At 44.5% G+C, this 15,193-nt stretch overlaps 1 protein-coding gene across 5 annotated transcripts in view; it reads left to right on the top strand.

Moving 5' to 3' along the window:
• Positions 1-15,193, top strand: part of Ttc7b (tetratricopeptide repeat domain 7B) — a 188,645-nt gene that overhangs the window by 53,674 nt on the left and 119,778 nt on the right. For all 5 annotated transcript variants that reach the window (XM_090344701.1, XM_090344704.1, XM_090344699.1 and 2 more), the window contains one exon: positions 7,619-7,740. In XM_090344701.1, the coding sequence (XP_090200827.1) occupies positions 7,619-7,740 (122 nt within the window). The remainder of the gene's footprint in view (positions 1-7,618; positions 7,741-15,193) is intronic.

Raw genomic sequence — 15,193 nt, 5'->3', positions numbered from 1 at the left:
GCTTTTTGGTGCTTAATTGGAGATATAGTCTGAATAACTTTTTTTTTTTTTTTTCGCCAGAGGTTGACTTCAAACTCTGATTCTCAGATCTTAGGCTCTCACGCAAGCACGAACCATCAGTGCCTGGCTATTTTTATGTTTAAATTTGAACCTAATGGGCTGAATTTTGAGTAATGAAAATCGTGTATTGCTGGAAACAGAAATGTAAGAGCAGAACCTGAAAGGAGTACAAGCCTGGAGCACTCCTGCCTTGCACGGAAGGTGGAGGATGCCACATGCTTTTCCCATGCTGGCTGCTGGGCAGAGCCAGGGCACAATGGATACCTGCCATTCCCAGCACTCTATCGTAGAGAAACCTCTGGGAACTTTATTTACTATCATTGGCTCTTCACTCATTAGCAAGAATAAAATTTGGGGAGAAGTTCAGAGAACACATAGAAGTGTTGTTAGTAGTGTGCTCAGATCTGGAACCCCCAGGCATGTACGAGGCCTGGCCACAGTCTGAATTTCTCCATATAGATTGGAAATGATGACCATTATCATTATTATTTGCTTTTTCCTAGAGGTCAGTGACCCCCTTCAGAAAGGGGGTGACCTTGACGTACCCTTTTGACCACTAGTTTAAACTAGTCTAGTCAGCACCCAGGTGAATGACTTGGGATGCTGGCCTAGTCAACTCTTACCTATGGATCTTCGGGGAAGTCATTTAACCTCTCTGCTCCCCCTGCTCATTTGTAAAATCACTATAATGGCGCTGTGAGGACAGTGAGGTCCGTTTGTGTACTGCCCAGGGCATGGTCAGCACACACCACATGTCCAGTATTTATTGTTCCGAGTCACTTGCTGAGGAGCCTTTCCTAACCTTTAAAATTTCTAGATAATTTGGGGGAAAAAAAGAATCGGAAATATACTGGCATACAGTTTTATGGGAATGTAGGGAGTATGTCTGTTGTGAGTCATCTTTCCAGGTGTTTGGTTTGGCTAAAGCTAAGGCACCACTGTTGTACCTGTTGTCCCTGCTCTGGTCTGGGCTTCATTTCACTCCTCATCACTGAGCTTGGCACACTCACCTGTTTCTGTGGCTCCATTTGTGAAGCCAATCTCACTTCACGGGCTGGTCGCTCATGGACAATCAGTGAGTGGCAGGCAGTCCACTGGAGACTGGCCTTAGCTAGTCGTGTGTGCGCGTGTGTGCGCTTTTTGCACACAAATGTGTAACACAGTACTATAGCCTGAACTCAGGGCGTTGGTGTTCTCCCTTGCTTTTTCACTCAAGGCTGATGCTGTACCACTGGAGCCACACCTTTATCTGCAGATAGGTTTTTTCCTAGTTAATTAGGAAATTTTCCTAATTAAGTCTCACAGACTTTTCTGCCTAAGCTGGCTTTGAACCTTGATCCTCAGATCTCATGCTGTCAAGCAGCTAGGATTACTGACTGGTGTGAGCTACTGGTGCCTGGCTAGCTAGTGATTCTTAACCCCTGTGCCATGTGGGCACAGGGCCCAAAATGAGAATAAACGAAAGCTGTGTGCATGGAGTACTTGTGTAGTACCGCTCGGCTCCTGCTGGAGTTACAGAGACATCAACAGGATCATCTTTGATGCAGTTTGTTTTTCTGAAGGGGAATAGAATTCAACAACATTTTTGTGTAGAAAATAATTTCATCCCAGCCCCAAAAAAGAAAGAAAATAATTTTATCCATCGAATCCAGTCAGAGCAGCTAGAAGGAACAGGGCCCAGGACGGGCTTCGTTAGATTATCTTCAGATTATCTGTGCTGCCAGTGGAAAACGATGGCACTGGCCTGCAAAAGCCTCTAGTAGTGCGGGATAGGACCAGTGGTGACTTCAACCTTTGATGTCATCGTATGAGCCCAGCTTTTGGCAAGGGGAGTCATCTTGCCCCCATCCTTTGCATGCACTAGCCACCACCTCCAGCCACTTGAGCAGGCATGCCAGGGTAGAGCTCAACCTTCTGCTGACCCAGCATTTCTTCCCCCCCTTTAGAAAAGGAGTGAGTGCTCAACTGCATCCCATTTTATTGGATGTGTCAGATCTTCAGCAACACTGCTCGTGAAAGCATCTCCTGGGCCACAGGGTCACACCCAGGTTCACGATGTCCTCCTGTGAGGGGAACTTGTTGACATGGCCGTGGGGTTGCATCCAGAGGGGATTACATGAAGGTCACTGTGTGTCTTGACTTCACGCCAGGTGTCCCGACAGGCCGTGATGCTGCTAAGAAAGGCAAAGCATGTGAGTCTGGAGCTCCACGTGTCTCCCCCATGGCCTGAACTGAGAGACAGTGGAGAGGGGCCTTGTCCCTCCTCAGCTTGTTATAGAGCTTCCTTAACATGACTATCCAGAAACAGCCATGCCAGCCTGTGGATCTTCACCCTGGTCCCTTGGGCTTGGTGCCTGTCATCTGATGAAGTGGAATAGTCTACAACCCTCAAGACAGACTTAGAAAAATCTAGAAGCCAGGAGTCACTCAGGTTCATTGTTTCGTACATTTCTGTTTGTCTTTGCCTTTATGAGTAGCGTTTAAAGTGTTTCAATGTCTTTTTTTTCTTTCATGTAACTGCATACCTCGTGTTTTCATTTTGAGTGGGTGACCTTCCTGGTACTGTTGATACTGTTAATTATTTTTAGTGCTAAAATGCCAGATTTACACTGTTTCTCTAAGGAAAATCCCCAGAATTGGGGATTTTTACACTTCTTGTTCCCATGTACGGTGACATCCTGTAAGTCACACTGAGAACTTCTAACTTTGGCAGTGCAGAAGACTAGGTGTTGCTTTATAATCTTGGCAAATTGTGAAGAAGTTATTCGTTAGTTGAAAATAGCACCTTGCAAGTTTATGGCTGTTTTTTGTTTAGTTTGGGTATTACCAAGGTTTGAACTTAAGGCTTTGTGCTTGCATAAACAGATACCACTTAAACTATGCCCAAATACTTTTTGCTTCAGTTAATTTTTCAGACAGGCTCTCATGGTTTTTCCTGAGGCTGTCCTAGACTGTGAGTCTCTAACCTCTGCCTCTCCTGCAGTTGGGATTACCGGTGTGTATCACTATGCCTGGCTCTCTATGGTTTTAATATATTCCCAGAGTCACATGAGCATCACCAGTACTTAATTCCAGGACATTTTCTATAGATTTCCTCGTTCTGGACACTTCATAAATCATGCAATATGGGAAGTTACTATGAGTAGTTTCTTTGGTTTAGCAAATTGTCCCCAAAGTCCATCCTCTTAGCATGCATCAGTCCTTTTTTTTTTTTAGCACCTACGAAATTATGACTATGTTATATTGTATCTGTTCATTCACCATTTGAGAAACATTTCGGTTTGGAATAGCTTTTAGTTTAGAATAGTTTAGTTGTACAATTCCTCTATAAATGTCTACATATTAGATCTTGCTTGGACAAGTTTTCATTTTCCTTGGGTATATCTTGCCTTGCACGTGCGCGCGCGCATGTGTGTGTGTGTATGTGTGTGTGTGTGTGTGTGTGTGTGTGTGTGTGTGTGTAGTGTGGACTGGGCCTGGAACTCAGGGCCTTATGTTTGTGCTTCTTTTGCTATTGGCTGGTGCTTTCCCACTTGAGCCACACCTCCATTTCCTTTGTAGGGTAGATCCTAGCAGTTGAATTGCTGGGTTATATAACAACATATATCGATGTCACCATATTCTTTTTGTTTCATACTTGTATCTAATTTTTGGAAGTAATGTTTTTCTTATAATTTGAATAAACTTACCATAAACATGCTAATTGTTTATTATGTGTACAATATTTTCTCATTCAGTAACTTTCCATTTATAATTTGCTCATAGATTTCAAATCTGTATATGGTTAAAGTTGATTATCTTTTTATTACATTTCATTTATTTATGAACTCATGGCCTGGATGTTGTTCCTGAGCTTTTTTGCTCCAGGCTAATTTTCTACCACTTGAGCAACAGCTTCACTTCTGGCTTTTGGGTGGTTAAGTGAAGATGAGCGTCTCATGGGGTTTTCCTGCCTAGCTTTGAACTGTAATCATCAGATCTTGGCCTCTTGAATAGGTAGAATTATAGGTATGAGCCACCAGTTGCTGGCTTACATTTTACTTTATTAATTATTGAAAAGTTTTAAGTATTTTTTTACATTTGAAAAATTAGGTATAACTCTGAATTCCTTTTTTTTTTTTTTTAGTTGGTTGTGGGGCTTGCACTCTGGGCCTGGGTGCTGCCCCTAAGCTCTTCAGCTCAAGGCTAGGGCTTTAACACTGAAGCCACAGCACCACTTCCATGTTCTGGTGGAGATAAGAGTCTCACAAACTTTTCTGCCTGGGCTGGCTTCTGAACTCTTTTTTTTTTTTTAACTTTAGTGTTGCTTTAAAATGATTTTTTCCTTCAAATAGTCTACAGTTTTAGATATAAGAGTGATCTCTATATTCCTTATTTTCATCTACTATTCTTATATCCCACTAATATGACACTGCTTACCAAATACTCCTTTAGGATGGTTTTTTTTTTGTTGTTTGTTTTTTGTTTTTTGCCAGTCCTGTGCTTGAGCTCAGGGCATGAACCCTGTCCTTGGACTTTCTCAAGGCTAGAGCTCTACCACTTGAGCCTCAGCACCACTTTTTTCTATGTATGTGGTACTGAGGAATTGAACCCGGGTCTTCGTGCATGCTAGGCAAGCACTCTACCACTAGGCCAAACTCCCGGCCCTGGGTTTTGATATTTGAAAGGCTAGTGATTTCTTATTTAGTTTTCAGAATATCCTCTGTTCATTTCTCTATACTTCCAGGTTAACTTTAGAATAATTTGTTGGGTTCAAAATCAATCCTGTTATAATTTGGTTTCATTTATTTTTTATTAATATTGTGTATTAATTTGCAGAGATCTGAGAATCATAGTTCAAATCTAGCCCATGCTGAAAAGTCCTTATGAGACTCTTATTGCCAATTAGCCACCAGAAAGTGAGAAGTGGCACTGGGTTCGAGTAGTAGAGTGCTAGCCCTAAGCTTAGGGATAACACCCAGACCCTGAGTTCAAGACTAGGACTGGCAGAGAGAGATGTGGGGGAGAGAGGGAGAGAAAGAGGGAGAGAGATAAGTAGAGGGGGGAGAGAGAGAGAAAGAGGGAGAGAGAGAAGGGGAGAGAGAGAAAGAGGGAGAGAGAGAAAGGTATTAAGGATACTGGAATTAAAGAAAGATGTTCATGGACTGACACATTTAATTTGTTGTAATAGTAATACTTGTTAAATTTATCTACAAATTCAATACAGTCCCTATGAAAATATGAGTTACCCTTTTTGTAAAAACTGAAACACTGCTTCAGAAATTAATGTGAACATTCAAATAACTCAGCGTATCCAAAAGAATCTTGGAGAATAAAGTTGAATAGTTTGAACTTCCCAAACATTGAACTTACCACAAAGCTACAATGATCAAAATGGTGTACAGGGCCGGGGGTAGGTTAGTGCTTGGCTAGCACCAACAGCCCAGGTTCATTCTCAGAGGAAGAGAGGGAAGAGTGAGGGAGGAGGAAAGGGGAAGTCAGTACATGCAATTAATGTTCTTGAAGAAGAAAATAAAACAGCCACAAATGTATACGTATAATTATGTAATATATGTGTGCACATACATATAATGTACAGATTTACCTGGTAATATAAAATTAGTAACAGAACAAAACTGGGAAGCTTTGGTGTACAAATACTAATGTGATTAAATATGGAAAACTGAAGGAGATTGCAGAGTAGAACACATGAGCACATTAATTTATTGTGTGCCAGTTGACACTGTATAAAGTTGAAGTATGTAGGTCAAAAACAGATGACCTACTTTTTGTGTGTATCTGCACACAAATGCATACATGTATATTCACATAATAAAACATGTTTTTTTTAATTTGAAAGAAACTTAATGAATTTTTTGCATACAAATATATTTCTGAATTGTTTACTTTGGTGACACTTTCTTCCGTCAAATATATCTAATTTAAATGTAGTAGTTTAAAACTTAACATATTTATACATGTATGTATATATATAAACATAATATTTCGTCTTTTTTGTAACATGATTTTATGTTTCTCTGCTTGATAGACATTTACCCAAAGAAATCTGTATTGTTCAACAATTTCTGTGTGATAGGATTTTGGCATAGTTCTTAATTTTCATTGACCTATACTGGGTGCCTCTGTAATCACTAACTTACTTGTTTTGCTTTAAAATAATCATAGTACTTCAAAACTAAGAACTATTCTCCAGAGCACAGGAAGGATACTTTTGGAACATTCTAGGACCTCCAGATTATGTGTTTGGCTACATGAGCCTGGAATTCAGAGGGGTCTGGACTAGAGGTCAAATATGGAGTTGAAGTTCATAAGAATGGATGAGGTCATTTCATAAGAGAATACAGTAGAAGAGAAAAAGGAAAATACAGACATAAGAGAAAACAGAAGAGCACCCAGGCAGCCATCTGTAGCTATTTAGATGTGGAGAAGGACCTGGGCTCGAGTGGAGACCTGGGCCCCAGGCAGAGAAATACCACAGGGGGTGGGCAGAGCCTGAAGTCTTGATAGGGTAGACGTAGCTGGGCTTTCTTCCTCCACGGCAGTGTCTTGGAGTGCTTTCTACTTTCCTTTTCCCCAAAGTTCTAGGGTTAGAGGGTTTCAGACTTCTAGGGTAGTTGGGGTTTGGCTAAAAACCGGGCATTTTAAATTGCTGCTGAGTGGAAGCAAGTATGGGCAATGTGTTATGTGCTGGGTTTTTTTTTAATTTTTTGTTTTTACATTCAGAGGGATTACAGTTATACAGTCAGGTAGTGAGTTTGTTTCTTTTTGGACCGTGCCCCCCTTCCCTCGCTCTCTCCCAGTTTTTCCCAGCCTGTTGTATCATTTTTAACCAAGTCATAAGTAGATATCTCTGTAAGAAATTACTTATTTGACTAACGAGTTTAGCTGATGTATCTACACTTTGCTGTAAGAAACTCAATAAGTCTTTCCCCTGGCTAGTTAGAAGTCTTTCTTACAAAAGTAAAGACTTAAACCTTTTAAGCCTGATTATCTTTGTGGCAAGAGGCCGAGTTTAAGGGGAGAAGGAATGTAGGCTGTTCTCTCAATTCTCCCCGGGAGACCCATGACTGGTACTCAGCCCCGATGGTGCTGTGGCCTGATGGGTTTGCCTTCTGGTTAATTCCAGGGCCAGGACCTAGTCTGCCATTTGTCAGCTCTTGGTAGAGCCCCTTAGGCTATGTCTGTTGGTGGCCTTGGCCCTCAATGGATGTTAACTTTCTTCTCTTCTGGGACCTGCTTCTATGTCACTCTGCTTCCCTGCCAGTGTCCTGACCAGCACTCCTCCTCTAATGCTTCTGGCACTGGCCACGCAGCAGTGCCCCTCACTTCCCATCTCAGAGCCAAGAGGCCCACGCATGCTCAGTAACATGGTTACCCTGTCCAATAGAAGTCATGTTCTCTGCTAGCCTGACGCTTGCCTTTGGGTACCTGCCCCTCGAACTGATGTTTACAAAAGGAAGTTGGTTTTTCAAACTATGCAGTGCATTTGGGCCCCGGGTTTGAAGAAAGTAGGCATGGATATGTGTCTGATTAGTTTTCCTGTTTTCTCCCCTTCTAGGTAATACTTGCTAATATTCAGAACAGAAGCCCTAAGCCTGGCCCTGCTCCCCATGATCAAGAACTAGGTTTTTTCCTAGAAACAGGACTTCAGAGAGCCCATGTCCTCTATTTCAAAAATGGGTAAGCTTTCTTCACTGTTTTTCAATCCACTTCCTAAAAAAGGAAAGTAGAAGCTAGCTAATGTTTCCAGTTTAGTTAGTATAATAAGTCAGTTTTAGATATGAACTATAATTAGATTTTTTTTAACAAAGACTAGCCTTATCCCTTTTTGTGTTCTCTGTTTGGCTCACTTTGTTTCCCATGAGATTGGAAGGTGGGAGGGGGGAATAGAAGGAGGGGGGTGTCTGGATGATGGAAAGCCCCCAATTGGGGAGCCCCTGTGCTGGGTGGGTGATCTGGGTCAGGGGGCTGGCTTTGGGTATCCTTCTTCCATGTCAGTCTCACCATCTCTTCCCTTCGATGTGAAAACTATAAACTTGACACCCTGGAACACACACAGGTTGGTCAGGTCAGGAAATGGGTTGTCTAAATCCTAGGGTTTTTGTGACAATGAGAGTGGCTGTAAGAACCTTTCCGACTGGAGGAAAACATGGAAGGAAAGGAGGGGGAGAGGCTCTTCAAGACACTGATGTCAGTTTTCCTTCTGTGTTGCTCTTGTGAGAATCGTGCTGATTCTGTTCCACATCTCTTCAGTTGTCCCTTGTTTTGACCTTGGGCTGCAGGATAGATGTGCATGAAGACCAACAGTAGGTATCTGCCTCCTCTGTAGCTCCTCCTAGGCTTTGCATGGGAGGCCCCTAGCCGTCTATACCTGCCTCCCCACTTCCACTAGGTGCAATAGTCCAATAGAGCTTTGGATGGTAGAGGGGATAGGAACCCCAGCCTCTGAAAAAAATGAACAATGGAGCTACTCCTTCTTCATTTTTTAAGAGCCTCAAACCTTGGGGTGCAGCTCACAGAAGTGGGATTTCACTACATCCATCCATTTTGAATTGTTAAGAATAAATACTTACATTCCAAATTGTATTCAGGTCTCTGGTGGGGGGGGCAGTGGATATCCTGCTTTGCTCTAAAAGCTACAGGCTCAGCTCAGCATGGCCCATGCGAGGCCACAGTAAACACCCTGAGGTTTGGAGTGGCTTAGTGGCTTTAGCACAGAAATGCGCTGGAGTCTGATCTTGCCTGCTGCTAACTGAGACCACCTGAGCATGTCCCCAAGGCCAAGTTCTATTTTCTATTGTTGGAGATAGAGGGGGAGGGAAGGAACAGGGAATACTTTCTAGGTATCTTCTCTCGCCTTCCTTTTCACAATAACTGGTGGTCTTCACGGAGGGACCTCCCCAAGCCTTGCTGCCCCTCCCTCTAACCTGTGGAAATATGTTGAGATGGAACCCAAAAGTGGGAATCAGTTTTGGCGGGGACAGGAGGGGACCAAACCAAGGCCTTCTATTGGGAATGCTTTCTGTGAGATTTGCCCGGTGGTGGGCTGGGTAACTTGTTTTGATCTTTGACATCTTGGGAAGGAGGGAGCAAAATGTTGGGCTCTGACTGCCATTCCCTGAGATGCTGAAATGTAGTCCTGTCAAGATGGCCCTAGATGATGGATTACTAGATGCTGGATTGGTCTCTGACTCATTTCACTTTAGCCATATGGACCTACTTACTTTTAAAGCTTCTTCTCTATACTCTAAAGACCAGGTTCTCTCACTGTTTCTGCCAGCTGCAGGATTGTAAAGGCAGGGTAGGTACTGGTAGCAAAGCTTACTTGTGCAGGTAGAGGTGGGGTTCTTGCTGGGGTCCCCAAGTGGACAGAAGAGACGAGTGCAAGGTTTTGGACATGCCAAATACCTTAGGGCTGCCTGATACACACTAGTTGGTTGCCGAGGGTCTGAGAGCCCCCAGAATCCAGGGGGTTGTGCATCACTAGAGATCACAACCAGAAGGGAGGGCCCCGGGGCTTCCTGCACTTCCATCTTCTGATGCACTGGCTCCTCATCTTGTTCATTTGTTCTTCAGCACTTGCTCTACCTGTCTGGGAGGCTATAAGGGACAGCGCTAATCTTCAGTAGAAGGAAAATGAGCGCATCCTTTATATAAACTCAGCTTTTGGATGGTATTCCTGAAGAGCCAATAGCTACAGTATTGAGTCTTGTTCTTTGCACTGCCCCCATCTTTCCCAGGCATGGCTATCACACTGGTGCCCTGAGCATCTCACAGACAGCCTGAGGCCAGGCCACTTGCTGTGCTACTGAGGTGTTGGAGCCCAGTGTCGATAAGCTTGTGGCCTCGTCTTCACACACGCCCACAGTACTGTCTCACTCATCTTTGCTGCCCCCTCTAAACCTGGCAGTCATGCAGTAGCACCCCAATGTTACTCAGAGGTCGAAACTCAGAAATAACTGGCTGCGGGTCATACAGTGGCCTGGGTTCCAAGTTTCTGACATTAATCCTGGCCACTGGATCCCAGAGGAGAAATGCTGTCACCCTGTGTGGAGAGGGAGGCCCCCTCCTCTGCCTTAACTTCTTGTGAGGGACCATCTGTGATGCTGCCAACAGATGGTTCCCAGACACTCCTGACTTAGTCATTTCTACTGACTCCTCATCAAATCTTATCTGTGACATGTCATAAACATCTATTTTTCTATCTTGCCTTCCCTTCTTCCCTCATGCCTCTCCTTCCCCCACGACCACTCCCTCACTGATTTCTGCTTCCTCTCCTTCATTCTCCTCTCTCGGTTGCCATCCAGACCTATGCTATCTTTGGCCACTGGCTCCAAGACTCATTAGCTTGGTCTGATAGCATACCCCTCCATTTCACTTCTGTATCTCTTATCCCTCTTGGTTGCAGCAGAGATTTTTAAGGATAAAGAAACATTATGTGAAGGCTCTCCTGAGAGTGAAAAAAGAAAGATGTACCCCAGAAGGCCAGGACCTGCCTCTAGGGTTCCCAAAATTGCCTCCCCTCCCTGAGCATCTGTCTGACAGCCAGAGAGTGCATTTAGCCATCAAGTTAGAACTAGCTTGTTTACTTACTGGGCCTCAGCATCTTTACCTGTAACATAGGGCTAACGCCTCTGACCTCGTACAGCTGCAGTGAGGACCAAACAAGAAATGCATGTAGGAACACTTTATGAAGTGTCAGTCAAATAGCTAACTATGAGGATGGTACCCTACTGACTATCAGCTGAAAAGTGGGGCTGTGTGGTATCATGGGAGACCCTCAAGGGAGTACTGACCAGGAAGCTGGGCTCAAGCCTGACTATCCATCTCCTCAGCACTGGCCCTTTGCCTTCTAATATTAGGCCACCTTCATCTTGCAGTCCTGTTGAAGTGCAAGTTCACAGAGAAGTAGGCATCATTCACTGGTTGGTGAGGCTCATGGTCCAAAGCTTGAAGGCTGGGCACTTGTTCATAATAACTGCTGCTCAAAGTGATCTCTGCTCTGGACTCAGAGCAATTAGATTTGGCCACCAAAAGTAGGTGGAGTGAGCAAAGTACTGTGTGAGTACAAGGAGCAGGTACAGGTACAAGCGCACGCTGTGTGCCACTCCTGCCGCAGGACGGGTTTTATCTTAGGGAAGAGTGTAAGTCTCTGTGAGAAGGTGATCAGTCATTGGCACCTGGGCTATGAGCCCACCCTTGGGGCCGTGCTCTTTGCTAGGGTACCTCATGGGTTGGATATAGGAGGCCCGGACTCAGAGGAAACATCCACGCAAGCATGGATGGGCCAGTGTGGGGGCTCCCTCAAGGTACACACAGCCACACCAGGTGATAAAGGTGTTCTGGTTTTCTGGTCAAACCATTCTAAGTGGACTTTGAACAGCTTTTGGTCTTTTCATATAATCTTACGACCTTTGTAGCTGTTCAGCTCAGCCCAGTGTGGCTCAGACAGAAACCTCTACTGTCCCAGGGCTGCTGGGAGGGAGCCTGCTGGCTCATTGCCCCAGGGACAGCGGTGGCCTCCAACAGCCCCCCACAGCCTGTGGGATCCTGGGAGGCCAACGTGGAGGGTGCTGTGTAGGAAGCAAGGGCTCTTGATTTATGCATCACTGGTCTCCCAGGCACTGAACAACTTAGCCTTTGCATGCTAGTACTCTGGCCATGATCCTCTTTCAGTGATAAGTTCATGTTGTAAACTGTATACTGCTCTGACATTATGAAATCTATCAGTGAAGGGGGGAGAACTCAGTGCATTTCCTAAGGAAATGAATGAGCATTTAACAGCTACCTACTGTTTGTTCCTGATGTTTTTTTTAGGCAATAACAGGTAAAGAAATAGGCAATAGTTGCTATTCTCAGAAACTAGTTCATGAACAGGATAAGACATGCTCTTTTAGCAATGAAAGAACTTCTGACCACATGACATGCAGTTTCCATGGTCCTGAACATCTCAGCAAGGCTGGCTATTCTTTCATGTCATGAGGAGTGATTGTGTACACACGAGGTGCAAAGAAGGGACAAAGCCCCTGAGCGGAGACTATGGAGCAAGCCAGCAGTGTGGGAATTGTTAGTTCAGGTGTGCCAGAGGAAGCCAGGTTACCACAGAAGCAAACAGAGGGGTGCCATGCTGGGATGGCCACATGGTTTGGAAAATGGAACAAAAGTATGAAGATCGAGGAGTTAGCTCTAACCCTGTTCTTCTGTGTATTCTACTCAGAAGCCAGCCTGGCTAGAGTGAGGTTCATATAGCAATCTGGGGATTTTTAGAAAAACGCCTCAGCATAAGAAACTGGAGCTAAGTATTAAGAGCACGTGGGGAATACAAATGCACCCTTTGGTGCCAGGAGTATGGCTCAGTGGTAGGGCGCTTGCCTAGTACGCATGAAGCCCTGGGTTTGATTCCTTGGTACCACGTACACAAAAAAGCCAGGAATGGCACGATGGCTCAAGTGGCAGAGTGCTAATCTTGAGCAAAAAGCTAAGTGCCAGTGCCCAGACCCTGAGCTCAAGCCCCACAACTGGCAAAAAAAATATACAAATACACCCTTTTGTTTGTATTGGGATGGGGAAAGTTTGAACTCAGGGCCTGGGCACTGGCACTTAGCTTTTTCACTCAAAGCTGGCACTCTCTCTTTTGACACACAGCTCTGCTTTTGGCTTTTTTAGTGTTACTTGGAAATAAGAGTCTCACAGACTTTCCTACCTGACTTAATTTGAACCTTGATCCTCAGCCTTCTGAGTAGGCTAGGATTGTAGGCAGGAGCCACTAGCACCTGACTTTAGACCTGATTTTTTTTTTTAAGCCTTCAAGTATGTAGTTGAAATCCCATGAGGTAAAATTGGGCGCAGAAGCACATGCATGTTTAATATGACCTTTGCAGAGATCCCATAAGGGCAGATCATTGACATACGTGTTGGGTAAGAGGCCTTCACATCCTGTCTGCACAAAGGGAGGGAAGTGTCGCCCTCTCTGAGCCTGTCAGGCTGCAGGAAGCTGTCTTGGTAATTTGGTGGTGACTGCACAGAGCAGGTCTAGATGAATGTGCCAGGAAGGATGCAGGCTAGAGGAGCTGTGGCATTCCTAGAGCTCCCTGTTGTGCCTTGGCCCCTAGCCGGATTAGGTGTCAAGTGCATTCACCTTTTGCAGGAGGGCTGGTGGGAGAGGAGAAGAGGCCTTAGTTCTTTTCAAGGGATTATTTCCTATTTTTAAAAAGCATCACTTTCCTCTCCATTCTTGTTATGCAGAGATATTTTTAGTCAACTCATAAGAGAATTGCAGGGAGAGATCCAGCTAAAGCCCCCCAAATGACTGACACATCTTGGAAAAGTTTTTGAGTTTTCCTAGACATTGCTAGACCCTTCCATTGAAAGTGAGAGTGGCTGTTTTACAGTGGCCTATCTTTGTATTTGTATGGCAATGACAGCCATGGATCTGTTTGCAAAGAAGGAAACCTGTAATAAAACTGTGTGTTCCTGTAGCAAGCTCCTGTATTACACTACAGATTTAAAGGCTGATGAATTTGTTTTTCTCAAGTGATAATTGGTATCCCCACCTTCTTCTCTATTGAGGTTGAAGTTTTTACTTTCTCTATTCAAATGCCTTTGGTGATAATTCTCTGGGTTTGGCAAGCACATGCTGTGCCTTTCCTCTGCCATATCTTCTTCCTTCTGCCTCCCTTGGCATACTTTGCACCCTCTTCATATTTCTAAGCTGGCTGACAGTCCTGGTAGCTGGTTCTCCTTTGAATTGTCCTAAACATGCACATCAGGAGTAGATTCTTCCTTTCATATTGGAAGCAAGGAAGAATCTGAAGCTGGGCTTATTCTGAAAACACTCATTAGCTAGACTTAATGAAATCTTTATCACAGGTTCTGGTTTTTGTCAGTCAGGGAGCTTGAACCCAGAGCGTGGGTGCTGTCCCCAGTCTTTTGCTCAAGGCTAGCTAGCATCCTCAGCACTACTCTCAGTTTTCAAGTGGTCGATTGGGGATGAGTCTCGTGGACTTTCTTGCCTGGGCTGGCTTCAAACTGTGACCTCGAATCTCAGATCCTGCATGTCTTCTGAGACCTGCAGGACCATGCCTGCCACATGTGTGGAGAGAGTGAGAGGTATTGATCAAGACTCCAGACCTAGCTGCCAGACTGCAGGGAGATAGCAAACAGAAGACAGAACTTACTGAACTTTATCATGAATGTGCAGCTTTCTAGCCATGGGAAGCTTCACATGTCAAACAGTTCAGATTCTTTAGCAGCTCAGAGGGAAAGAAAAAAGAGGTAGGATGGGATGGGGTGGGGTGGGGTGGGGTGGGGAGGGAAGAAAGGGGGGGAAGATCTGCAAAGTAAAATCGAAAATATCTTCAAGTAAAAAACTGACTCACCTGTAATGTAGAGGTACAGACTTGAGTGACTAAACCATAATGAAATGTAGCAAAGCAATGTCTGGGTAATTTGAGCTATAAATAGGTGCAGTGATCTGCCTGCCTGTCTGCCTGCCTATCTGTCTGTCTGTCTGTCTCTCACCATCTACCCGTCCATCCACCCATCTACCCATCTACTTACCATCCATCCGTCCATCCATCCATCCATCCATCCATCCAGGCTTGGGTGGTAGTAGTTGAAAGGATTGTTTTATCACAATGCCCTAGATGATATGTTTGTTTTATATGGATCTCTGTGTCTGTTTTTATATACTAAAAAGGATTGAGGAAACAATAAAAGATAGTTTTCTATTCTGATAGAACACTACCCAGGGAAGGAGGGGAAGGAAGCCAAGATTTAAACTCTGGCCCAACTCGAAGCTGTAGGACTGGCCACTGCTTCCCTTTCAGGACTCACTTTTCCTCTCTGTCTGCCTCAGTGGGTGGGAATGAGCAGAGCCTAGAATCAGTTATGACACTTCAGTTTGGCAGAAGAAGCAGAGGGCTAACAATTTGTGGGCAGTTACCCCTCCCAGTGTCCTCACAGAAGCCTGGGAATAGCACAGGGCCCTGTGCTTGGGCACCAGACTGCATGGAGAAGCCAACGTCTTATGGGCAGTCTGTTGATTAGAGAGTCTGCATGCGCAGCAGCTGCTCTGGATGGCACAGAGGAGCTTGAAAATAGCTTGTTCTTCTAAGCAAATGAGATACTCTCT

Source organism: Megascapheus bottae, chromosome 14, assembly GCF_031878675.1.
Source record: "Megascapheus bottae isolate mThoBot1 chromosome 14, mThoBot2.hap1, whole genome shotgun sequence".
Classification (NCBI taxonomy): Eukaryota; Metazoa; Chordata; class Mammalia; order Rodentia; family Geomyidae; genus Megascapheus; species Megascapheus bottae.
This window is presented reverse-complemented; position numbering and strand designations above follow the sequence as displayed.